Genomic DNA, 26,837 nt, shown 5'->3' with positions numbered 1-26,837 from the left:
AAAAAAAACTATAAACAGGGGGGAAAACGTAGAAACCTCAGAGAGAGCCAGATGTGAGGGATCCCTCTCCCAGGACGGACAGAAGTGCAATAGATGAGCGTGTAACTGAAAGCATCAACAACATGGTCCCATCCTCTGCGCTCATTCATTCTCATTGAGTGATTTGTTCAGTATTGTAATGTTGTAAATTACACACACATCTAAGCTCAGCCATTTGGTAATTTATGATGCTTCAAATTTCTATTATCATATATTCTAAACCTTATAATTGATTTTTAAAGTGATAACACCGCTTGTTCAATTCAGTGAACACTCTCCTGACTTTGGATTTGAGTTCTTACCGATTGTCTTGACTTGACTTGGCAGGGTGAAGGGGGCCCAGAAGGACTGAGAGGGGAGACTGGTCTAAAAGGGGACAAGGTAAATCCTTAAAGCAGCAGTTGTATCTGTACTGTGGCTTTTCTGATCTGCAGCTGGTACTGACAGTCACCTTATGCTACTGATGTTTCTCAGGGAGACAGAGGGCAGCCAGGCTTACTCGGAGAACCAGGACTCCCTGGATCCAAGGTGAGATTACAACTTGTAGACTATGAACCTAACTGCTGCCTGTGTTCCTCAGGTAGGAACCCTCCTTACTGATTCTAAAGGGAACCAATCCTTTATTGTTAGAGTCCTGTCTGTACCTGAAGAATTTGGGTTGAGTGACGCTTTTAAAACAATCCTTAAAACCTGCTTCTAGTAAATCTGTTGCGTTTTTATTTAAACTGTTTTATCAAGTCTTTGGTTTTACGTTTTTTTTATTTATACCTTAAAATATCTCTATACTGGTAGCTGCTGCTAAATCTGGTTAAAACAGCAAATTTTCCCACTGAACAAAACTGAACTTATAGCTGGTTTAATTTACTCCAACTGTAGGTGTGGTACTTGTTGATATCCCTGTCAGTTTAGTGATGAGCATTGTGCGAATTTGACGATATTATGTCTTGTCAGCTACTTAATCCTAAACAACAAATTGTATTGAAAATGTATCAGGAAACACTGTGTGAATCTGTGTGTGAATGGATGAATGTCACTTGTAAAGCACTTTGAGTGGTCAATGAGACTAGAAAAGTGCAATATAAATGCAATCCATGTACAATTTACAATAAAGGTATTTTTGTAATCACTTCTAATGACCTAACAGAATAAATTTAACACCAATTTACAAAGCATTGAAAGTGGTACTATGGGTCCTATTATTAAGTGTTTCAATTTTGTGCTTATGTTTTACATAGGGTCTTCCTGGAGAGACGGGTGAGGCAGGACCTCCGGGAGAGGCTGGATCCATGGTAAGATCGAGTTCTGTTTACCAGTCAAAGTGAAAAACCTAAACACGTTTAGCCAGATACTACAGTAAATAATTAAAATGAAGTAAAGAACAGAACCGAATTCCAATTCTGGTGCTTTGGCTCCCAAGTTAGTCAGACAAATAAATGCTATGATAGTGTTGGATTTGGCTCTGAGTGTGTGTTGGTTCTCCAAAACAGGGGGAGACAGGACTACCAGGCACCGGGGGACTGGTCGGGCCACCAGGAACACAGGTCAGTGTGGACTCTGGGAGATCAGGTCACACCTCACACTCAATGTTGGACATCTTGTGCAAAAAACAAAAATCAATGCTGCTGCTCTAACAGCCTCCACTCTTCTTCACATGCTTTCATCAACTATTACTGAACCTGGACCAAAAAGAGATGTGGGCTTAACCATTAAAACAGCCCCAGACCAAAAGTACACAAAGGTTGTGCAAACATGGATACCCACATATAGGGTTCTGGATGTTTTCTTCTCAAACATTGGTGGCTATTCATTTTACCTTAGCATCAAAATAGAGTTTTACAAAAATTAAATTACACCTCAATGCTTGTTTGAAGTGTTCACAAATCTAAAATAATCTGAAATTGAAATTGAAAGCAAAAGAAAAAGTGGTTAGTTTCTGTAAATGGAGTATAGTACACAATGAAGTACAAGCATAAAATGAGAGAAGTTCTAGTTTTCAAACACCACCCGTTAATTCTCTGACTGTGCTATATTCTTTACGAACAATAGCCTTAAAAGCTACAAAGGAATTTTAAAGCTGTGCCTTTGTGATATCCACTGCTTTTCTTTGCCCACTGGTACCACAGAGGGAAAGTGAGCGGCTTCCTGTGTCTGAAAGCGAAACTAGCCCGCCAACATCCTTTCCCATGTCAGACATAAAAGTATCAACCTCAGCGTAATGGCTCACAGTAAATCTGAATACTCTCTCCTCTTGTCAGTTAATGACACTGACACCGCTGCAGGAGTATGTGGGCCATGTACAGTTATATGGGACGTCCCCAGTGTGGTGACTTGAAAAAGAGCAAGTGGCTAAATGAAAGAGCACTCGCTCACATGTGCAGGCAGGCGAGCACGCCCACCAACTACAAGTGCGTGATGCTATTTTGAGTCTCCTCTGAAGTCTTCTGAGCGCTCCAGCAGTTTGACTCGCAGCCGCACTGCTCAGTAATTTAGGACTCTTCCTGTTATCATAATAAACTGCTTTCCCCGAGAGTCTGGAAGTGTTCTACACCAAGTGGAGGGTGGTGGTACACAGGGAGTAGGAACAGTTGGTGTCCATGTGTGGACTTGTCAGGGGGTTGCTGGTGGTGGTGGTGCAGGGGGGTGTGTGTGTTGGGAAAGCCAGTGAGCAGCTATGACTGTTGTGTTACCTTTGAATGACAAAAACACAAACTGAATGCTAATCAACTTCAATGTGTTTACCAACAAGGTTAATCAATTCAATCGATCAGGAGAATTCTTTTCATTGCTTTTATTATTTCATATTTCTAGTGGGCAATAATAATGAACAAGGACAACATATTGAATATGGTACCAATCTCCTCATTTCATTCTCCATCATGACATGAATAAGCACACCTTCCCCAAAATATTGACCTTTTATATCAAATTTATCACCCAGATTATTTACTGAACAAATATATCTACAATACTAAAATTCACATTAATTTCACAATTCCACAGGAGCTCATCCCACCGATAATGAAGTGGGTTGTATGCTCTCTGCCGTCTAAACCCTGACGTCCCGGTGCTATATGAACCTCACACGACTTCCCCGCATTAGAACATAATGTTACGGCTGGAAGTGCCTAAATTGCTGGTAGAAATGAGTTGTGTATAAACCCCAGAGACAAGGTTGTTCGACCGTAATTAAAGGATGGGGAAAATTATTGTCTGTATACAGGATGCTAATTGCCATGGATGCAGTCGTCTACCAGGGCTTTCCCCTCCTTTCCTGACATGAACTGCTTATGGAACCAGTCAGAGACGGAAAAGTAACAAAGAATATTTCCTCATGTACTAGTACAAAGTAAACTCAAACTTAGCTACATATCAAACGGACATATTGCTGGACCACAGTTACTGACGGTTTAAGATATGAATGATCTCACAGATTAAGATTTCACAAATAAAATAGGTGATCCCTCAATAATATTTGATATGTTCAATATTCTTGAATAAAGAACATGTACATAAGGTTGGCTCTGTCCTACTAAGCTCCAACATTAAAAATCTGCTTATTTTATTATCAATAGTAATCCAATAGTTTAAAATATATGTATATAATCGAATGAAGGACTTCTAATTGCAAAACGATCAGATGTGCAGCATTGTGCACTTTGATAAAAGACCCTAATACCTATAGATACAACCCCAAAAAATAGTTTTGCATATATCTATATGAATTTGGAGCTGTCCATTTCATCATGTCTGTGTTAATAACTAGTTAAATGTCTTGGCTGTGTCGAGCCACTGTCCTGCTGCTAGCGGCTTCCTCTCACGATTCAGTAAACAGCTGAACACAAAAGCTTGTAAGACTGACAGGACCACCGGATGACCCACTTCCCTGGAACAAGCTGGTGTTGATCAGACCTGAGTCGCATCACAGACGGCGCAAGACCAACAAACAGACCGAATTTCTTCCCGCAACAATGTCAGGGAACATTAAGCGTCTTAATGATTTACAGGAAACCGTCTGATGTTTACAGAACACAGGGACGGGTTGCTGTAAGGGCTAATTGGTTGTTGGGTATAATGTTGGGGGTTAAAAGGGCACAGTTTAAATGCAGAGCTTTTCCCGGATTGTCAGACTGAAGGCTGTTAGATGAAGTGGCCTCCGAGGCTGCTGCAGTTTTCGGTGAATTCTGGGTTTCAGTGCGTTGTTATACACACAAAGGACACTTTCGACACTTCATAGCATGATTTAATCTCCTGAGAGGTTTCTTCCCACACTGACTTCTTTCTCTTGCTCTCTCCTACTTCTCCTGTTATTACACTGAAAATCATCATTCGGTATCGGACGTTTTCAGGGACTCAAACTTTCCGATGCGTGAACCAAACTGGCCCGTTATGAACAGCCGCAGCAAACTTATAAAATGTTTTGGTCGCACTTATTTGAGGTACTTTGGGTACATGTTGGTTTTTCTTCTAATATTTGTTGAAGTCTGACAAGGACATTTACCTTGGAGCAGTCTGAGTATAAATACACCAGAGGTGAGCTGAAAGCATGGCACGTCGAACAAGGTCTCAGTTCAGCTCCAGCATGAAAAGTCAACTGAGCAGAGACATGATTCTTTCTCAAGCTACAGTGAAGTGAATCCGGAGCATGTGAGGTTGAGTGAGTGTGATCACAGCTTGATCAGAGAAAACTGTCGGACAAATAGTCATGTTTACAGACCATGTCAGCCTTTTCTGTTGCTTGTGACCAGGCTCAGGACTCTATGAGCATTGTTTTTTGACTGATATTAGTATTCACCCTTTTATTTTTAATATAAAACAACAGAGCCCTGCAAAGGTAGTTTCAATTGTTTTTCATCTTCTGTTATTTGCCTTCTAGAATCATTTCATCTTATAATAGTCCCATATAAAATGCATTACCTGCTCAGTGTTTGGCCGTTTTGGGTTCCAACTAATGAATTCTACAGGGAATAAAGAGACAGAGCGTAACCAGAAGGTTGGTGGTTCGATTCCCGGGCTCCTCTGGTCCACATGTCAAGATACTGAACCCCAACCCTGACAGCTGTGTGAATGGTTGGTGATTGAAGCGGTGCAGCATATAGCGCTGTATGAATGTTTGTGTGATTAAATTCAGGCCATTTATTCAAGGAAGCGTTCACTTTTAAACTCCTCAATGTAAATCAAACACGCTAACATTTTTCTCAACTTTATATGTGAAAGAGTTATGTTATGATATGGTTGACTGGGGTGGGTTGGCATGAAGCATGTGGCTCAAATTATTTCACATCATTAAAGACAAATTGAAAATCAAGCATTTGGAAATGACTGAATGCGCTCTAGTGCTTATCAAACCAGCTTATGACGATTGTGATGTAGGTGATGTTGGTTTGTTTGTTTAGTTTAAAAAGCTGTTGGGAGAAACCTAAGGCATAAATACATGAAACTTAACTGTGCATGGATGTATTGTTGACCTATGGGGGCAAAATATGTTGAAGTGGATCTAAGGTCATAGGGCTGCAAAGGCCACATCCTCTGTGGAGAACTGTGGGATTTTATTAGTACAAGGAGAAGTTTACATTATAAACCCTACCACAATTATCAGAATAGGGCCAGTAAATACGCCTGGAATTATATCCCTTCCTACACAACTACCAAGGAGTAGACACTCAGTGAGAGTACAGTGGTAAAAAAAGAAATATACAGTACATGATATGTACTGTATGTGGGTGCGTGTGTGTGTGTAACAACAGTTGTGATCTGCACAGGACCAAATTACCCACCCGTGTGGTCACCGCCTGAGGAAAACATTTTCCATCGACTGTAAGGAATTTACGTGTACCCATCCATGACAGCTCCATTGAATGTTAATGAGGCCTAAACTTTGATATAGTGTACAAGGCCTCAGGCTAACGGCAGCATGGTCTTTAATCACACACACACACTAACATACAAAAAAACGCACATAAACAGAAAACTGCTATCTTTCAGGAACATTGGATTTGATGTTTGCCACTCGAGTGAAGAAAGTTATCTGCTTTATGGTGGTCGCAGGTCTCTTATTATCTGGTATAGAGATTTCTACACCCAAAATTATGGATTTTCAGATGTAGCTGTGTGAGGTTTTAATGTCACAGAGATAAAGATAGTGTCTGTCATACGCTCTTTCCCTGTAATTAAACAGTATACGTGTAATCTGTAAGGAGACGTTTGGAAAATGTTTCAGCGATCGAAATGTAAATTCTCTTTTATATGTTCTTTACAAAAATAATTAACAACTGTAGCAGAACTTTGTATTTAAGCGTTAAGTGATAGTGGGATGCTGTAAATGATGTTGCTTAAACAAGCAAACCCATGACAATAGTCTTTGTATAGACACTACAAAGAAGCCCATGTGGGTTTAAGCCGGGTTTATTTTAAACTGCTATGCTTGTAATTTAGCAGCAGGTTCAGAGACCTGCTAATGTGAAAGTTACAGCCTCTCCATCCCTCAGGCTGTTAGAGGTCCAAATCATCAGTTGTTCACCACAAGTACAGATTACAGAGCCACGGGGGGGCACATGGTTAAAAAAGAAAACTCTGATGTGGTCAATTATAAACTGAATACTCAAAAATGGATGCAACTGAAGTACAAGGTATTTCTAACCGGACTTTAATAGCTGTTTACCTAGTGAATTAGTTAGTTAGAATTAGGACCTTGATTCAAAAACAGTAGGTGCAGAACGTGAACATTTCTGTTTTTGGCATATTATAGTAAAAGACATACAAGTTTGTATTTAACAAACAAACAAAATGTTGCCTATTCAATTAAAATCTGAAGCATAGGGTCTTAAAGTTGGGTTTGTTGTTATGGATGTTGTCATTGAATCTGTGCTTCCTTGCGTTTGTATTTCAGAAACATGTGCTGCTGAATAGAAGTGAAACGTGTTTCCAATTGTGTTTTCCATGTTCTTTTCTTTACTAAATGCTCCCTAACAAAGAAACATCTGTTTCTGGATTATGTAGTGATGTAATTATTTGTTATTGTTGTTATGCAAAATAAGTTCTTCGACATGACTCATTTTTAGAATTGGTAACAAAATAACAGCATACCATCAGGGTCATATCTATTTAACAACCTACAGCAAGTAAATACATAAATTAAACAATGTAAAAGCTGCAGCATCACACATTAAACTTTTTGTAACGAGGCGATTAATCATGGTGATTATGGAGGCACATTAGTTTGCAGTTTTACTCATGCGAATGCGAGTGAGGTAAATGAGGCACATCCCTCGACACATACTGACCTCCCACCCCGAAACGCACACAGCACATGCTGTTTATAATGGTAGAGTGCACAGACAGGCCTCCTGGAGTAAAGTGACATCATGTGAGGTTAGAATTAATCAGCCAGTCCTGCGCTCGCTGACAGTCGGCTTCCCTTTAGATCTATATTTGTCCCGGTGGACTGACGGTCCTGTGGCCATTGGCAAGATTCTATAGAGCAGGGGAGGAGCGTGGTAAAAAAAGAATGGGGTAGAAAAATATAAGGTATATTTAGTCTGTTGATAACTGCTTTTAATTTACAGACTAAATATAAGGTATTTTTAGTACATTTCAGTCAGAGAGACTTATGTCAAGACACTTTCCATGACACTGTGGGACGTACTCTGGCAAAATGAGCGAAAATGTCATTACATAATTTTACCAGTGCAAAGACCAAAGTGTCATGGAAAGGCTAAAAGCAGAAGCTAAATAATGAGTCAGCAAAATCATATGGCTAACAGGAAAAGGGAAAGCAGCAGGGAAGTGGAAGTCCAAATGGGAAATATATATGGGTATAAATATATGTATATATTCTTATTATGTAAGTCCATTCATGAATTTCTCTTTTTAAGGTTTTAAATACCATTATTTATCTATTCATTATTTATTTGACATACATTTTTAAATGTACATTTACATTTTTGGTTTATCAACAACTCAACAGGTTTAAAGAGAGTAGGGGAAGGACATGCAGCACAAGGTCACATGTGCACTCATCATCCTATGGGAATTATATTCCTTTAATACTTAATTTTTAATCCCATTAAAACAAATCAATCAATTAATTTATGCTTTTGTAATTTTGTCAAATTGTGATAGATTTCAAATATCTTTTGACACTTTTGCTCCTCCCAAACGAGCCAGAGCACTGTGGAGAACAAATGATCGTAGTTACCTGATGTTCTACCTGAACGTGCCAAGCAACCATAGGGCATGTTCAACATATCCAGTATCCCTCAGTGTGAAGTGGTTGATACAGCTTCAAAGACTTTCCAGAAATCCCAGAGCATCCCAAGGCTTCCCCAGGCCAGATGGGATGTATAATCCCTCCAGCATGTTCTGGGTCTTCTCTGGGGTCTCCTCCCAGTTGGTTGCACCCAGAAAAACCACTAAAGGGAGGCCAGGAGTAATCCCTATCAGATCCTTAACCACCTCAACTAGATCCTCTTCCACAGGCTTCCTGTAAAGCAAACTCATTTCACCTGCTTGTGTATGCTATATCTTTCTTTCGGGTCTCTCCTCAAATCTCATGGCTTTTGGTGAGGGTTGGAACATAGACTGAACGGTAACTCAAAAGCTTCAAGAGCTTGTTTCTCCTTACCACAGCCGTCAGGTACATTTCCTGAATATCGGCTAAAGCTGCACAATCAGCCTGTCAATCCCACATTCTGTCTTACCCCAGCTCGTGAGCCAGCCCTGAGATACTTAAACTACTTGACTAGCGGCAGCTACTGACTCTCAGCCCAGAGTGAGCGAGCTGCTGCATATTTCTCCTCTGTTATATAAAAACGTCTGGTCAGTCACACACTCTATTGTGTATTCTTGTATTTCTCTGCTTGTTGTCTTTATCTTTTATTGACGTTTTTTCCAGATCTTCAATTTGAACTAATCTAAGCAGAGTTCAGACGTCAAGCGGTTACAGTCTCGTCAGTCTTTAACAATATGCGGCAGGCTGAAGTGGCAGATTCGTCTGCTTACATGAAAGGACAGTGTCAGAGCACTTGTCTATTTTCTCTTGTTCTAGACCTTGAGAGATTTATGCCATCTTGTCGTTTATTGGACTGTGGTGGGCGTCTTGGCTGTGTAATTATGAGGTCTGCTGCTCTTACGGGTTTATGTGCGTAGTGTGGCGAGACGCTTCAAAGGAAAACAGACGCAGTGGAGAGCTAATTCAGTTGTTTCCTCGCTGCCAACATTCAGAAATCTACACTTAAAATACATATTGGTGAGACCTGGTACCCTCAGTGTCTGCAGAGGCTCAAACAGAGGGAAAGTGCTTCATACCTGCATGGCGTCATACTTGAAGAGCTGCGCTGAACCAGGGCTAAAGTTAAATCATAGAGGAGCTCAGGTTAACAGGATCAGGAAGAGCAGATGAAAAAGGAATCAACAATTAGTCATCTTCATGTGTTCCCACCACAGGAACTTTCCCCCAGGAAGTAGGAACCTTTACAGGAACTCCGTACGATTCCACCTCAGGAACCATGGCATAGATTAAGTACAGGTGAAATGTTTTTACCCCCCAAGACTCCCTGCTTGGGGGGTAGTACTTTACAAAAGTACAGAGACCTTTGGTGTGGGACCTCCAGCACGGTATTTGGTAGAGTACTTCAGGATTTTACTTCATTTGGTCAATGTGAGCATCCTCACACAGCACATCTGCTATTTATTAACCATTGCGAGAATAGAGCCCATCTTATTCGACAAATACTCCTTTCCCTCCTCGCAATACCCGAGGCCAGGTCAGAGATAAAGGGAGAGCTAGGGGTAAATTCTACACTCAAGGATTTTTTAAATATCTAAATCAGAGGGCTCCAAGGACACAACATACGGACACACCATGAATTAGATATGTTTGCTTGAGGTTTAAGTACACAATAAGATGCAAATATACATACATGCAACATAGATAGTTTAAGCATCTCTAGCCTTTTATGGACATGCTGTTAGGATGGGTGATGCGAGGTGGGGAGGGAAGGAGATAGGTTGGGGGGGGGGGGCGTTGATATTTAATTCACCGCCTGGTCTCGTGTGATGCGCATCAAGCTGCAATAAACTCTTCTGTGTGAGACATAAGCTGCTCCCTTATTTCTCCTTTCGCCTGCTTCCAGATAACTTCCATCACAGACCGGAGGGGAACAGCTTGTTGTAACTGTCAGTTGTTCATACATCAGCAGGCCAATGTGTCTAATTTCCCCTGGTCTTTGGTCTGTGTGGCAAACGCCGATCTGCTGGAACCTTTTAGTTCTTAGAAAATAGTTCCAGATACTTCTGGTTAAAAAGTGGCTTTATATTACCTCACAGGATTTTGTATTAGATGAACCAAAGAGAAGAGATTTTAGGACCAAACACACAGACACAGGCAGGTTTGAATTTCCCTGCATACTTGTCATACCTACATCATTTTGAGAATAAACCAAATTGTTTAATAGACCATGTTAAGTTATTGTATCTTTGTATTTTATATCAACACTATTTATATGCCTAGTTAAATATTTAATTTATCCTCAAAATAAGTGGGCCTTTAAGTAGGTTCAGTGCACAAGAGCAGAAGATTTGCAGAATCCGAGAGCGTACGTTTAGCAAGGACGCGGAAACAACCTTAACACGAGGAGAAGGACTCAAACTGGAGCTGATGAGCTTTGTGCAGAAACAGCACATCTGAGTGCAGACAAACGGTTTCGAGCAGGAGCAGAGACAATTTGTGCTTGAGGCTATTTGCAAGGACAGAGATTTTTAATGCTTTCCGCATAACAAAATCTGAACGTGGAATAAAGAAATAATGCACTGAAATTGAAAGACCACGCTCTTGGATAAAGATAGAAGATGCTATTTGAGGGTTACGTTGATGCCATTTGGCTGAGAAATCATCTGAGTATATTTGAAACTGCAAGCGGAGCCTTAACCCTAACCCTAACCCTGAATGAAACCTTACAGCCGAGGCTGCAATGTGGCTGACCCCTACAATGAGCATTATTATCTTTCCTCGGCCATGTTTGTCTAATATTAAGTCCCAGACTTTAATTTAGGAGTAATGTTCTATTTGCACCATTCTTGTTTCCCCTCAACTGATGAGGACTGGGCGATTACATCTGCTGCAGCTGAAATTCATTTCTTTTCATAAATTGCAGATCTTGAAAAGGTCATTCACGCTTGAATTTGCTCCTGATTGTTGCTCCTTAACAAATGGACTATTTCCTCATATTTGAGCAACGATTGATAAAACCTACAGTGACCATCTGTTTTAGGAATTGAGAATTTTAAGTAAAATTACAGACTTGTGATCCATTTGAAACATACAAGGCTTTAGTAGGAAACAATGGGTAATGCTACAAACACATAAGATACATCAAAAAGTATTGAAAAATAAAGCCCTAAAAAAAAATTGTTGACAGGAAATCCCAATGTGGAGTATTGCCAGTTGTACCCTTCAACCACCTCATGACAGTACACCTCAAGGATATTTGTTGTATGTGATCTATTGTTTTTGATATTTATTTGGAGCGGCTGAGGCTCAGGGAGTGGAGAGGGTCGTCCACGAGCCAGAAGGCTATGGTTCAATGCCAAGGTCCTCCAGCCTGCATTCAAAAGTGCCCTTGGGCAAGATAACGAACCCCAAAATAGCTGTGTAAATAAGTGCTGTGTGAACGTGAACATGGATGAATACGACATGTAAAGCACTTCGAGTGGAGACTGGAAAAGAACTGATTCAATCCATTTTCCATTTAGAAGGACACATACCATTAACTCGGATATATCCGAGAGATATGAACATGTTAGAGTCATGAGAGACAGAGAGATATGTAGAAGTGAGATTACTTCCAACATTATCCCCAGATATAGAAATGCACGACAAACACAAAACATGTATCATAGCTAATGCAATACAGACCTAAAAGCTCATCTACATCATAACCATCTCATCCTGTTTACTGAGCTGGTAACATATATCCTGGGACAAATGTCATATTTATTCAAGAGTAAATCTTGTTAACAGAGTTGTATATATATATATATATATATATATATATATATGTTTATGTACAGCAAAAGTGCCATTGCATTTTTTCCCCAACCCCTAACAAAAAAGTAATTGCCCCAACACCAAACCTCTGGTTCCACAGGACACACAGAACAGAGGAACTATGAAATGCTGACCATGTTGAGTGGAAAACAAGGGACACTTGTGTATGTGTCGAGTAGACAGACGAGTCAGAGCTTTACAGGAGGCATCATGTACAAATGAATGGTCTTCAGTGTATAACATGTGTTTTACAGCTTGTTTCACATGGTCATTGCCAGTGCCAGTGTACTATGGTGGTACACACTGGAACCAGGTCACATACCACAGACATCGTAACACATATAACACACATACTTAAACAGCGCAGAGAGGTCTTGCTGGAGGTTTAAAGTTTATTTGCATGTTGTGTTGTGGCTTAAAATGTGTTTGTTTGTTGCCGTTCATTTTTATTTTAACAAGCTGCCGCCTCTCTGCGAGACGTCCGCCCACGGGACTCGCCACACCACAAGCTGCCCCATGCGTCAGTGCTGTGCCACAAGCAGAGGCTCATTACATGCTTAATCCCAACATTGCCTTCATATTCAAACTGCACTAGTTCTATAGACATTCACAGAGTCGAGCAACAATATCGAATCATTGCTTTTTCTTGGCGTTATACACAGCAGGCCAAAGGTTGAGAACAGCCCATCTCATTTGAATATGGAAGTTCATTCTTGACCCTTGGATCATCAAGAGACCAGGAAATCTCCCTCAAAAGTTGACTTACTGGCTTTTTCAGAGCTTTCAACCACATTTCAATTTTTTTGTCAATAAATACAAATACTTAGATGAGAAAAAGCACCTTCTATATTCAAATATTTATTTTACAGCAGGTTTGACAATGCTAGGCAACACAGTGGTGGTTGCAGGCTGACATGCTCACAGTAACAATGCTAACATGCTGATGTTTCCTACATGCTTACCATCTTAGTGCAGTGTGTTAGCATACTGAGATTTGCCATTGAGCTATACGTGAATAGAAGCTGATGAGAATTTCGTTGTAAATCAATCTATTGGACACAAGTATTTTAAGAATCACCAAAGTTATCAGAATTAAAATTCATCCTGAGGGCTCATGAAAGTCTGTTAGTCATAGTCAGAAATGACAACCTCCTGCTGGAGGAAGTACAAAGTAAAAAGGATGAACCGTCTGTGAACCATGCATGTCTGTACAAAGTGTGTCAGTCCATCTGACAGTCGTGTGATATGAGCTAAGCTGCTATAACGGCTAGGAAGGGTATTTCTTTATTTACTGCATATAAATCGTACTATTTATAAATTTACAATAATAGTGTTTAGTCCTACTTAAAGACACTAACAGGTTTTACCTTTTTAAAGAGATTACTTTTCAAAATGTCACACTGTTTTATCCATATTACCGTGGATACAGAATAAAGCAGCACAAAATCCCCATTTATTCTTTCTCCCGTGCATTCATCCATTTGTTCACAAAGACCCTGATTCACCTTTGCTTTTCAGTGCTGCTCAATCACTGTAAGTGGATCTGGTGTGTTTTATACATGTATTCCTCTAATGTCATGTTGTCTTCTTCAGCAATATCTGGTTAAATGATGAGGATCCGATGACAGATGCTAGTCAACTGATGCTACCATGTGGAACCTATTGATAGCAGCAGTAAAGTGAAAGGCTCTGACATGTCTGTTGTGTCCTCAGGGACAGAAGGGGGTTCCTGGATTGGCCGGTGCTGCTGGAGCTCAAGGTGCCCCGGTAAGTTACTTGCTATTTGTATTACAGAAGGCTGCATGAGGGGATTTTAGATTGTAAGCATCGCATACCTGTCAAATGTCAAAGTGGCCAAGTTATTTGTCAATAAATGTTGTAATAATTTGTGACGAGACGGCTCGCGAAACCCGTTTCCTGTGGATTCTGTGGATAGAACAAGCAGCTAGCTTTTAACTGGTCCCATAAAGATTTGTAGGGAGGAATAATCAGGACGTAAACATGAGAGCTGAGATTCATTGCTGCTTTTACACACTGCTGCAAGCTAGTAAACCCAGTGCACACGCTCACACGCTCACACGCTCACACACACACACACACACACACACACACACACACACACACACACACACACACACACACACACACACACACACACAGGGCCTCAATGCAAATGCACCCAGAGCAGACACCGAGCTGTCCTCAGCCTTTGTGTCTGTACGTGGGCAGTGAGCCTCAGCAGAAAGTTCCATTAACTGTTGAATACATCTATATGGTAATAACTAATACAAACCATCAGGAAGAAAAAGCTGATGAATCTACTTATGTCAAGCCCAAGTCACTATTTGTCCTCTGAGGTGAAAAGGCTCTTTAACTCTTGAATGTTATGCCTTTTTTTATGTACTTACTTTAATATCCAATGTCTGCATGAGTCAGACTGCTAAACCCATCACTGTCACACCCCACACCCGCACTTCATCTGGGCCAGAATGTAAAGCAAAGCACAAATAGAGAGAGATCTTAATGTGTGCGTGCAGAGCAGCTTCCCACTGCATCCCCAAACAAAACCCTCCCTTCCTAATCAGGCCGATGTTTGCACAGTGAGGAAAAAAAACGCTGAATGCAGCTTTTATTATTGTAAATAGTTTTACAATACTTCAGCCCCCCCCCCCCCACTGTAATTGCTTGGTAACAATGCAATGTCTTACACTTAATGAATCTGGGTCAGCAGCAAACCACCCTGCTTCTGAAACTATCTGCAGAATAGTTGTGTCGAGTCTATTCAATTAAATATTCTGTCAGTTTACTGTGCATCAAGTTTTCAGTTTTCTCACGTCCTCATGACGTCACATGAAATCATACAATTTCAGAGCCCATTGGCTATCATCTGACGACCAATCAGCCTCTGGGGGCAACTGCCAATATTTTGGGGTTCCCAAGCCTCCATCTTTCTGTTGGCTGTACACCATTTACAGTGCGACTGTATTTTAACCACACAAGTCAAACGTATCTCCACAGAAAACATTCGACTTTTTGTAGGTTTTTGTTAGATCCAGACCACACTTTGTGTAATCCCTATAACAGCTATCTGCATATGAATGCAGATAAATAAAAAAGCTGATAGCCACTGTTTTTTCAGTCAGAGTGATCCACCTCTTCTGCTGCTCAAACGTGATTGGTCAAACTAGAAACGAAAACCGGAATGCTGCCCAAAATCCTGTCCGTCACCTATTTTTGTCTTACCATGACACTTTATGGAAGGATGCATTATGGGACAGGAAAGAAGCTTTTATATTTGAATGTGGATCCAGGACATTTTTTTGGTCACTTTTTTTCAAAATGTTTCCACATTTTAGTTCATTTCTCAGAAAGTAGTTCACAGATCTTAATGGTAAAAATTCGGCATGTTTCGGGGAGTGTGTGCAATTTGGTGCAGATCCAAATTAAAATCCAGATATTAAGTTCATTTAAATGTGAAGCCGATTGTATGATTGTGTGTAAGAGTGAACGTTTTTAGCATGACGGGCATTTTTCTTATTTTGATCCGTCCCAAACAGACTCACAGTTTGTTCTAAAATATCAAAGTAAGATAAATCCGTTAGTCCTCTTTGTGATTGTCTCCTCTCCGTGCCCCATGTGGCCTCTCTCTTCATCTGTCATCCCACCCTCCTCTTCTCGCCTCAGGTACGATAACGTGTAGATAACCACAATCTGCTAAAGACAGATCAGATGCCCTCATCTAGCCTCAGACCTGCTGGTACGCTGCTGAGAGATGGATGCGTTCAGACAAATGTTGTTATGCAGGGCCCGCTTCACTTAAATTATGTTTGTGAGTTGTTTTCTAGGGGCAGAACTTGCTGTCACACTCATTGGTGCTCATGTTACTTCCACAAAAGCTGATGTATCTTATTTTTTATCTCAAATTTAATTCCACATATCCTTCCGTCACAATCTGACAAACCATTGAAATTAAATTGGAATCTCTTCGTCTGATCCGACACTGAAATTTGACATTGACTAAATCTTTCTCCCACAGACAGACTAAGCAGAGAGAACACAGAGGTCACACAATGTATTTCTGATGCTAAACAGGCCCAATGTTGTTACCAGAGTAAAGCCACCATGTCAGACACCTGCTGATATCCAGATCCATCAGCCCCATTCTAAACCCCAGAGATTACACTTAGTTTACTTTATCACACTCACACTCCCACACACACACACACACACACACACAGACACACACACACACACACACACACACACACACACACACACACACACACACACACACACACACACAAAGCACACACTTATCTACAGTGGAATCATCAGTGCAGGTTCACGTAGTCTGAATGCAAAGCACTCTGATCCTCTGGTGAGAGTCTGTGCTTCAGTGAAGCTTCCAAGCTGATGTCTGACAGTGCATGACGTGACAAGACACTGCACAATGTAACCCCTCTCCATGTTTACATAATGAAGTTACATCAGGACGATCTTTTACTTTTTTACTTTTACTTGACAGTTTCCAAACGCTTAGACACAAAATATTAACAACCATGTTTGTCTACAAAAGTGTATTTTCATGCAAATTGTCAATTTGTGCATGAAAATACCAGGAAAAAAAGCTTGATTCAATCTAAATCTAAAATTGAATCTATACTAAAACTTTATTAAATTTCAAATACAATGATTATGTTGTGAAATTTGATTGGGCTCTCTACTTTCAGGGTTTCATTTTTGCAGGACCCAAATGCAGATGATAGTCACTGTGCGGGTAGACTGCTGTGTGAATGTTGAGTGAAGTTTTTTATACCTTATACAGTGCACTAATTGCTTCCCACAATGCATTGTAAAAAGAAGTGGTAAGAGTCCTAGCGACAAGAAGAGAGAGGGCAGCAGGAACAGCCTGACCTGAGTGGAGCAGCACATCACAGCACAAACAGTGGCAAACATGTTTATCTCTACATTTAAAGATGGTCAGTCAACATATTTTTTACCAAAAAGTATTAAAACTTAAGTGTAAAACAAACATTTAAAATTTATTATGGGTTTTCCATTGGCCGTCCATTGTTGTTGTACTTTATATTGTTGTTGTACGTTATAAACATGCGAAAATTACTTTATTACTGGCGCAAAGAAAATGTGTAGACTAGACTAGAATAGACTGGGATAAAATAGAATAGAATAAATTGTAATGGCTCTTGTACAGCTGTTTAGTGTCATTGCTAAAACAAGGAAAGTCGTTTTAGCAGCTCTTCAAGGAGTGGGCAGTACAAAAAGAAGCATTAACATAAATAGCAGCAAAAACATATATAAACAATAAATATTCACCAACACAGATTGAAGGTACATAAAATGGTGCAAAGACACAAATAGTACACAGGGACTGAGTGATGAGGTGCATGTGTGTGAGTGTGTGTGTTCTCAGTAGAGTAGTAGTGGAGCGTGTGTGTGTGTGTGTGTGTGTGTGTGTGTGTGTGTGTGTGTGTGTGAATAGGAGGTGACAGAGGTGACAGCCTTTTTGGCTGTGTTCTATGAGTTCTGTGATCTTTAATCTGGCTGTTCTGGATTTGTCTTGTATCTTTCCTCAAAGGCGTCAGTCTGCTTAGAGGCTGAACTGAAACCAGTTCTGCTGCTGCTGCTGCTGCTGCTGCTGCTGCATACCGTGCTACAGCCGTTCATAGCAGAATAATGGCTGAAGCTACAACAGCTGATTCACATGAGACTAAACATCCATGGGGCTCACTATATTTTTTTTCAGTGTCAGACTATGACTTTTAAACAGCATTATGAGCACTTGACCACACCACAGCGCAGAGTGCAGCGTGGATGCTGGTCTGAGGTCAGTGCATCAGAGAACTGTGCAGGAACTCGGCTTACACAGTATAAAGTCTGTGTTGTGTTACAGCTAATACATTGAGCGTGAACTAGTCACAGTGCTGGATGAAGAGCTGCACATTCATTTTCCCTATGTTTCACTGACATTGGTTTTATAATCAGACACATGACCTGAATTCCAGTGTTGCTCTTTTCATTTTCATTTTTATTATCTGAAAGGAAAAACAGACTTTTAGAAGTTGGATAGAAACAGTTATATTGTTTAGTCTAGACTCTCTGACGATTCTTTCACACAGCTAATTTGAATTTGGGGGTTTGCTGGATGTCACTGGCGTTTCATTAGTATTCCCTCAAAGGAGTTGCTCAATTTGTTCTCACCTTTTTAAACCTTGTTTTAACTCATTCTCCTGAAACTGGCATGGGAGCAGAGGGTAGAGAGTTATTAGTTACATACTGAAAATGTTTTTCTTGCCATGCACAGTGCCGTGGGAAACACGCTTAGAATACAGCCACAAAAACAAACCTTCAAGCTAGTGTGGGGGGACACACCTCAGGCTCTGCAGGCCTGGCCCCTGTGCAGCTGCACACACCACCGCGATGCCAGCAGGACGACAGGCACCTCAGTCTACAGCTGTCTCACTGCAAGTCTCATCCGGCCAAGCCAGGTGTAAGAAACCTGACACAGTGAGAAACTTGTTAAAGGATACACAGACGGCACAAATGATGAGGCAAAGAGAACTGGAGGAGCAGGAGGAACGGAGAGAACCAAAAAACAGACAAGAGCAGCTTATAAATTAATACGTTTTCACTGTTTGGCAAAATTATTGAAAGAAATTCCTCATTTAGTTTTCTTTTTTTTTTATGTTGTGGAGTTTATTCAGGTCTTGTTTTCTGGTGTCCTCATTTTGATCCATGTGTTTGCTTCTATCAGAAGAAAAAGTCTTTCCAATTAAAAGAAATTAACAATAAAAGACATCACAAATTATTCGGTTGAACAAAAGATCCGTGACAAGTTGACAGAACCTTTCCATTTCCGACACAATACAAAATACAACACAATAAAGAACAGGCTGCATGCTCCTGTTCCTTCAACAGTTGAGCTGCTGCTGAAACCTATTTTCACTGATGTAAAAACTATTGGCTTCTCTGAAGTGAAGTTCTCATTACTCCGACGAGCCGGAACACAGTGTCTGCTGAAACACTCACGGATTCTATTCCTTCATGTTTGTCTGAAAGATTTCATGATGGGATTTGTTGTTTGATACATCATCACATAAGTAAACAGCCGGGTGGAGTTAAGAGGTCATTCTATGCTTTAGAATGCGGGTGTCATCTTAAAACCTGGACATCCTGATATGTCAAAAACTGTCCTGATGCATTGCACAATTCTTATATTTGAATCAAGTAACATTGTTTAGGGCTGAAGTACTGGGTGTCTATATATGCAATATATAAGAAATTAGGAAATAGGTACAGCAAAGAAATCTATCTGAGAGTGAGAACTTGATGCAGCATTGTAACTGTGTTTGTCCGTCTCTCTTGTCCGCAGGGTGTTCAGGGACCTTCCGGTGAAGTCGGCCCAGCTGGAGCTCCGGTAAGATCTGACCTCATGTTAACATGTCAGTGCTGTTGGTGACTTAAATCCACCTGCATCAGTTTACTTTAAGAGTTTTTCAATGTCTTTTTCAGGGAGACACAGGGTTGCCTGGGCAGCAGGGACTCGCAGGAACGAAGGTAACATCAATGCTTTTTTCAGCTTGAAATAATCCTGTTCATGTCAACATTCTGCTTACGATGATCAAAATATGTTATATTGTGTGTTTTTCTATTTATCACATGGGTCCTTGAATCTCTCAGTGACCCTCATGTCTGCACATATGGGCCTGGAGATACTGTACTTAGATGAGTTCTGTTGGATATTGGTATTTTGTTGATATGCTCTGCTACTCACGGCATCTATTGCACTTCCGTCCTCCCTGGGAGAAGGATCCCTCACACGTGGCTCTCTGAGGTTTCTCGTTTCGTTCTTTTCCCTGTTAATAGGGTTTTTATGGTAGTTTTTCCTTACTCTTGTTGAGGGTTAAGGACAGAGGATGCTGCACCTTGTTAAGCTAAATGAGACAAACTGTGATTTGTGAATATGGGCTATACAAATACAATTTGATTGATTGATTGGTTGATTGATTGATATATATTTTAGTTTTTTGCTTGTCCCATCTTCCCATAGAATTGTAATGTTGCCAGGGACTGTACTAGAAGACTAGAATATGTCAACAAAGCACAAAGCACCACTGCAGTATTAGTTCCCTTATTTTGTATCAGAAATCTGTATTGTTTGCTGCTTTTGTGCTTCCTACTGATTTGTGAGGGTGGTGGGTTGAACGTTTTTGCATACAGCTACATCCATCACATTTCACATGTTCAGCTGAACACCATGAATGCCTAATGGGGAGAAACTACCCAAAATGTTTACTCTATTTGCACAATTCAAAGTGTTCATGAGACACAGAATTCCTGGAGAGAGTTAGGGGAGCCAGTGGGATGCAGTCAGAGGAAGACTCTGATGACAGGCCTCACCTTCATATGGGACTACACAGAACAGCTCCGAACACTTTTGCCCTTCAACGCACTCAGACGTCCTACAACTTGTTCAAAGCACACTGGCCCTTATTCCCTCATCCTGAAGCTCTGTGCTGGCAGGTGACAGGAAGCAGCTGGCAGCGTGGAGGTGGCACATATCTCACCACAGCCTCCCCAGGCCGTCAGTACAGTCGACAATAACAATGACTGCAGTGCATATGGCATTGAGTAGCGGGAGGAAGGAAAGAAAATCCCTGTCCAAAGGAAAAGAAAAAAAAAAAAACTTGAATAATTAAAGGCTATTGTCCCAACAGGCAGATGAGGAGGGGCAGATTCACCATGTCCACAACAAACCAAAACAGGGCCCAAACAGTCCGCACTGACTTTCCACAAGGCTGATCCGAAAGCCTATTCCCAACAGTTACCTGTGTAATGTAACAAGTGGGCGACCAGCTCTATCGGTTTCTTCATTTGTCTTTGAGCACTGCGGCACATAAAGCTGCTCACTGTCCCGTCCCTGCAGTGGGCTCCTAATGAGATCATTAATTTGGCGCAGGCACCATATGAGTCCATTTGATTTATTTAGCAATGCCATTAAGGTGGTGAGTGGTTGTTAATTTAGCGCCAGAGTCAGACGAGTGTGCGCGGGGTCACGGCTTCACACACAGTGAGGGCACCCCCCCCTCTGGTAAACAAGATTACACACAGTCAGATGGAATTACAGCAGGGCATTGTGAATACTGAGGCCTCCGTGGTGATGGCTGGACACTGCCGTCGTTGCTCTGCCCCCCTCTTGTGGTCACATAGAGGCAGTACAGATACGTGGAGTGAGGAATAGGTTCAGTGAATCAATAGGAGGCTTTTAAGTGGATCACGTGAGTGAGGATCTGCATTGCATAGCCTGTTGAGATGAATTGGTGAAAGGTGATCAACGTATAAAACAGAACATATTTCGATATCTTTTCTGGATCCAGGTGTAACACACATGTAACATAAATTGTATATAAAAATAGATAAAAAAATGCATACATTGAAATTTTTCATTTGGCTTCATTCTCTCTTTGTTATATAAAGCCTTGTTAATACGAGCTAAAGGCTGCTGCAGCCACCTGAACACGTGCAGAGAGGTCATCTTTCCACAACCACAGGCTTCTTCTTTCAGCCTTCATGCTCAGTAGAAAAGAGGACTGCTGTGACGACATGCCTGCAGTGAGCCTCGGACTTATGTGACACACTTATACAAACACGTACACACAGAGTCTGTAGGAGGAGGAGGTATAGGATGAGCCACCGCTCGTATCCAGGCAACCACATACAATCATGTGACGATAAATATACATAGGAGTCTAATTAAATGTCAGCCAATCCAAACAACACCAATCAAGTCTGGCATTACAAATGTTCGTACTTAGCTCCTTTTAATCAATAGACACACAGTGGTTTGTCTCTTATTGCTAGAAATTATGTATTTCATAAATCTGTACTGTCGCAATCAACGTGTTCCCACAACAAACCAGGACATTATATATTGGGTTTTAAAAACATTGAATACTTCATTAACTAAAAATGAAGGAAAATACATGTGCAAATGTCTACTTGACTCCAGAACCCTTAAGGTTGGATAAACTTTAGCTTTTAAATTGTGTATGTCATGGCTGAAGACAAAGGGCTTGCACACTCTTATGCAAAAAAGGATTTATAGCTACAGTGTTTTGATTTGTGACAACGAAGATCCATCACACTTCATTTGATTTGATCCAGATGTGATCCTCAGCTCTTCCATTATCGTGTACACATCAAATTGTAAACAACATAAAACTCCACATTAATCCAATTTAAATCAATGAGGAGCAATGAAATACCTCAGAATGCAAGTTCCTCTGATTAAAGTGATGTCACAAATATAACACATATAATTAATCAGTCTTACGAAGACAATTTATAGTCGTGCGCGATTACAAACACAATTTACTGTACAATAAACCATTCCCCAAACAGTGGTTTACCCATTATAGCCCAGCAGCTGTAGACTTGTCAATCTGTGGATTTCCCCATGTTAACTGGTGTCTGCAGAAAGAGTCATTACACAAAGTAAAACAACTTACAATGAAAGAAGAAGGATTGTATTAAACACGGTTTGTTTCTAACATAAGATAACATAAGTAGTTATGCACTTATGAGTTACTTCCATAGCTAAGGAGCATATCATTAACTAATTACAGACGTTTTTAACATCACACGTTAGTTTTTAAAAGGAGGGAAAAGTCACAGGTCACATATCCACCGTGGTGGCAACATTAGCACTAATCCTACCTTTACCCAAGATAGTAGAACTGTACACTGGTCAGAGGCAAAGGACTCAGAAAGCCGACTTAGAGACAAGATCAGGTTCAAAATCAAAGTACAAAAGTTCAGTCCAAGAGACATCAAAGGTATCAGAATCATCATCATCATCCGGAGTTTGCCTTTCACACATGAATATCTCAGCGGGAGAGACATGTTCACGACAAAACAGAAATCTGTGGTGTATGCAGATGGGGATGGCGCAGCATGCAGAGGAAGGAAGTATAAATTCAGCTGATCATGTAGTTTTGTTTACAGCACATCAACACATCGGCCCCTATCATCAAAAGCTCTCTTGACATCTCAGACGGTGTCTTCTACGTGTGTGTGGCACCGCTTTTTCATCCCGAGATATTTGTATTCTTTTGTTTAAGTCAGTTTTGCATCTGAAGTGTGTTGGAAACATCAACAACACACTCACCAGCTCGCGGTGAATCCTGTGGAGGGTCTCCTGCTGCGTTCTCAAAAGGGCTCATTCAAGCATTCTACAGAAATTTGTCTGAGAGAGTCCAGAGCCTCTCACTTGGACATTCTCACGTACATATCCTCTGAGGCTGTCTGGGATTATCTGGAGTTCAGTGCATGTCTGAAAGCAGGTCATGAGGATCAGAGGTCAATCCTGTAGGAACTCACTCAGGTGGTTTCAGTCCTAACAGAGAGGAGCTTCTCTGTAACCCTGGGTGATTATTCCTCCGAGACAGCCTCACTTACCTGTGGTGTCCCTCAAGGTTCTGTTCTGGGCCCCATCCTATTCTCTTTATATAAGCTGCCCCTGGTGTCAATTTATGTGAAATATGATGTCTCTTTCCAGGATGATGTACAAATCTACTTGCCCTTAAATCTAAAAACTAAGGGTTCACTGCAGCCCCTGCTTTATTGTGTTAAATTACACTTAATAATGGATGAGCGTAAACTTCCTCAACCCAAATGAAAACAAGACTGAGTGTTTGGACACCCTGAACTGCTGGATGTGGGCACCCTTGGCCGTCTCTAATATTCACTCCTCTGTGAAGAGTCTTTGTGTTTATTTTGACACTGTTTTCAAATCTGACAAGCAGATGTTAGGTCTGGCTTCTTTCAGATGAGACTTATAGCCAAGGTAAAGGCCTGTCTTCCCCCTAAAGATCTAGAAAGGGTGATCCATGCCCTCATAACCTCTCAACTTGACTACTGTGATTCTTCAACTCCTGCAGCTAGTCCAAAATGCTGCTGCTTAAACAAAGTGCAGGAATGCTGAACTCAAAAGGTATCAAGATGAACTGGTAAAACTAAAGAGAAACTCTGGCTTCTCAGGTGCGTGTATTCAGGAGAATGGGAAGCATAGGATGATCAGGAAGTGACATGACAATGAGATCGAGACGAAAACAGGAAACAAGGCAACATGTAGAATAGAAATTAAAGCTGAGGTTTGACACTCTTCATGGTTCATTAACTGGACAGGATGTTGGCTCAGTCTTTAAGCAGCCATCAAGTCATGAACCCTGTATACCCTGTAAAAGTCAGCCAGAGAAAACTTTTCCAACCAACTCATGAAGCTAACATCAGCTTCTTTGGCTAGAAAGCTAGGTTTGATACAATCTGTCTGAATATAAGAAGCTTGTTTTTTGTGCCTCTGTCTAAAAATAAGGATTATTATAAAGAATTTAGAGTTGAATCTGCCACTGTTACTATTGTAAACAAGCTTGACAGGCAGCTGCCCTCTAAATCTTTTTTGGGGGATTACCTTTTCAGAATGTGGCTGCCTTTTTTCCTAATATTGTCTTTGCCTTTTTGCTGACACATCCAGAGAAATATTATGCATACTGTGTTCCAGCGCATTTAGTGACACATTTCTATTCACGCATCCATCCCTTATCCTTCGCCGTTCAGAGAGGACTGGTCCAATCCCAGCTGACATCGGGCTACACCCTGGACAGCTTGACAGTCGGTCACACGGCTGCCATTTAGACAAACAACAATTCATGCTCACACTCACACCTACAGGCGATTTAGAGTCGTCCACAAACCTGCAAGTCTTTGGATTGTTAACAAGCACTACTAAAATGTAGTGCTGGTTTCTCCCTTACAGACAGAAACTGTGACGGTAAAATGATTGAATGAATGAATGGTTATGAGTCAGTCAGTCATATTAGACCGTAGACTACAGTCAGTGAAACTATGAGATAGTAGATTTATATGTGTGTGTTTTCTCTGTGGTGAAGGTATGTGGGAAGATAAAGTGATTCAAGCTGTGCTCTGGATACAGCAGAATGCTTTGTTGAATATGCAAACTCAGTGTGTGTGTTTGTTTACAAGTGTGCATATGTGGTGAACATTTGTGTGTGTGTGTGTGTGTGGACCTGAGCCATCTCATTTCTCCCTCAGTGCCTCCTGACTAAGCCGTCATGCACTCTGTCACATTCAGCCCAAAGCAGTGTGTCCGTCTCTTTCATCTCATTCTCTCTCTCCCTCCCTCATTTCCTCCCTCTCTCGCCCCTTCCCCTCTCCTCCCCGCTACCTTTCTGTCTCTCCTCCAAAACCTCTCCCTCTCTCTCTCTGTCCAGGGAATCCAGGGGCCCCCGGGGCCGCCCGGACTGATCGGCCAAGATGGTCCCAAGGTCTGTTCGTTGAACGTTATAATTAGTTATTATGCTAATGGCCTGCTTCTCCCTAACCGCTCGGCTATTCTCGGCCTGTTCTGATGTTGCACCCTCCCTGTTCTCTTGATGTTCCCGTGGAGAAAACTGCCGAGCGGGAGTCGGCTCGTTTGGAGTAAAATTGTAGGTGTATCTAAACATGCGATAAATGCCACTCTGCCAAGGACACTTCATATTGGGACTGCTGGTGTCTGGTTGCATGTATTTCTCTCCTTCAGAGAATTAGTTTAGCTCTCTTATCTTTTCAGACTTTTATGCAAACTGAGGTTTTGTTAATTAGAGGACTAGTTACAGATTGAAGAGCCCCTCTACTGATTTGTTACTGCACGTCTGTACAGTTGCATGATTTGCATGATAACTTTAATCAATTTTGGTCTAAATCAAAGCACCAGTGACTGTGATATTGGGACTTTAAAAAGCAGCAAAACTGATTTTAAACTCACCTTTATGGGTAAAATCAGTGTAGAGCCCAAAGGCTTCTACTTTTGTCTTTTCAAAAAGACTAGCACAAGGGGGACAGGGACACATTCCTCTTTCTCTGACCTTGGATTGCACATCTCCTGTCTCGCTGCAATTTGTATACTCGGCACAGCACGCACAGAACAAAGATGGAAAGAGAGGCAGGGGTGGAAGATCAGAGTTTTATATATAAAGAAGTGAAAATGGGCTCTTTGATGACACCCAGGACCAGCCGGTTTTCAGCAGGACAATGTTGGATTTGCCTGTTCCATCAGTGACCCCTTACAATTCAAAAAACACCAAACATCAATAAACACTGCCACTTATTAACATGATTAGTGAACTCATTATTTCAATTTTATATTTATCATTTCGGAAAAAATCATAGAATTTGAACTTAAACATCTGTTGTGTCCTCACCTGCTTTTACACCTGTGTATCAGCTCCCTATCAGCCCATTAACACCCCACAGAGGTCTGAAGGACGTGTGTTCCATCTGCAGCCGCTAATTGCAGATGGAACACACATCATGCTAACAGCACTGTTACACACACAGTGATCCGCCGCTGTTTCACTTAAGTTATTAGTAACAAATACCAAGCTGCTGTAAAGCAAACACACAAACCTCTGTGTACCTGTGCACCTATAATTTGTAACCCTAAGCGCACATTTCACAGTTCTCGCACAAACACCGGAGAGCAGGGGGGGAACAAGTCAGAGAAATAAATAAATAAGACTGTGTCTCAATTCAAATACTTTCTCACCCTTAGTACACTTACATGTAGTACATTATGTTTATACTGGCGTAGGATGCAAAGGTCGACAGGGTATTGTCGTCTCAAATCAAACATGGCCGTTGTACACTTACCAAAATTGACAATCACATTTGATTGCAC

General features: G+C 41.1%; 1 protein-coding gene across 1 annotated transcript in view; it reads left to right on the top strand.

The window, feature by feature from the left end:
• si:dkey-225n22.4 (collagen alpha-1(XXI) chain) overlaps positions 1–26,837 on the top strand; it is a 62,603-nt gene that overhangs the window by 16,902 nt on the left and 18,864 nt on the right. The window contains exons 15-22 of the mRNA XM_034572808.1: positions 367–420; positions 514–567; positions 1,275–1,328; positions 1,527–1,580; positions 13,796–13,849; positions 19,473–19,517; positions 19,613–19,657; positions 25,390–25,443. Coding sequence (XP_034428699.1) covers positions 367–420; positions 514–567; positions 1,275–1,328; positions 1,527–1,580; positions 13,796–13,849; positions 19,473–19,517; positions 19,613–19,657; positions 25,390–25,443 — 414 coding nt within the window. The remainder of the gene's footprint in view (positions 1–366; positions 421–513; positions 568–1,274; positions 1,329–1,526; positions 1,581–13,795; positions 13,850–19,472; positions 19,518–19,612; positions 19,658–25,389; positions 25,444–26,837) is intronic.

This window comes from Hippoglossus hippoglossus, chromosome 20 (genome assembly GCF_009819705.1).
Source record: "Hippoglossus hippoglossus isolate fHipHip1 chromosome 20, fHipHip1.pri, whole genome shotgun sequence".
NCBI lineage: Eukaryota > Metazoa > Chordata > Actinopteri > Pleuronectiformes > Pleuronectidae > Hippoglossus > Hippoglossus hippoglossus.
Note: the sequence above shows the minus strand (reverse complement) of the source record. Positions and strands in the feature narration are given on the sequence as shown.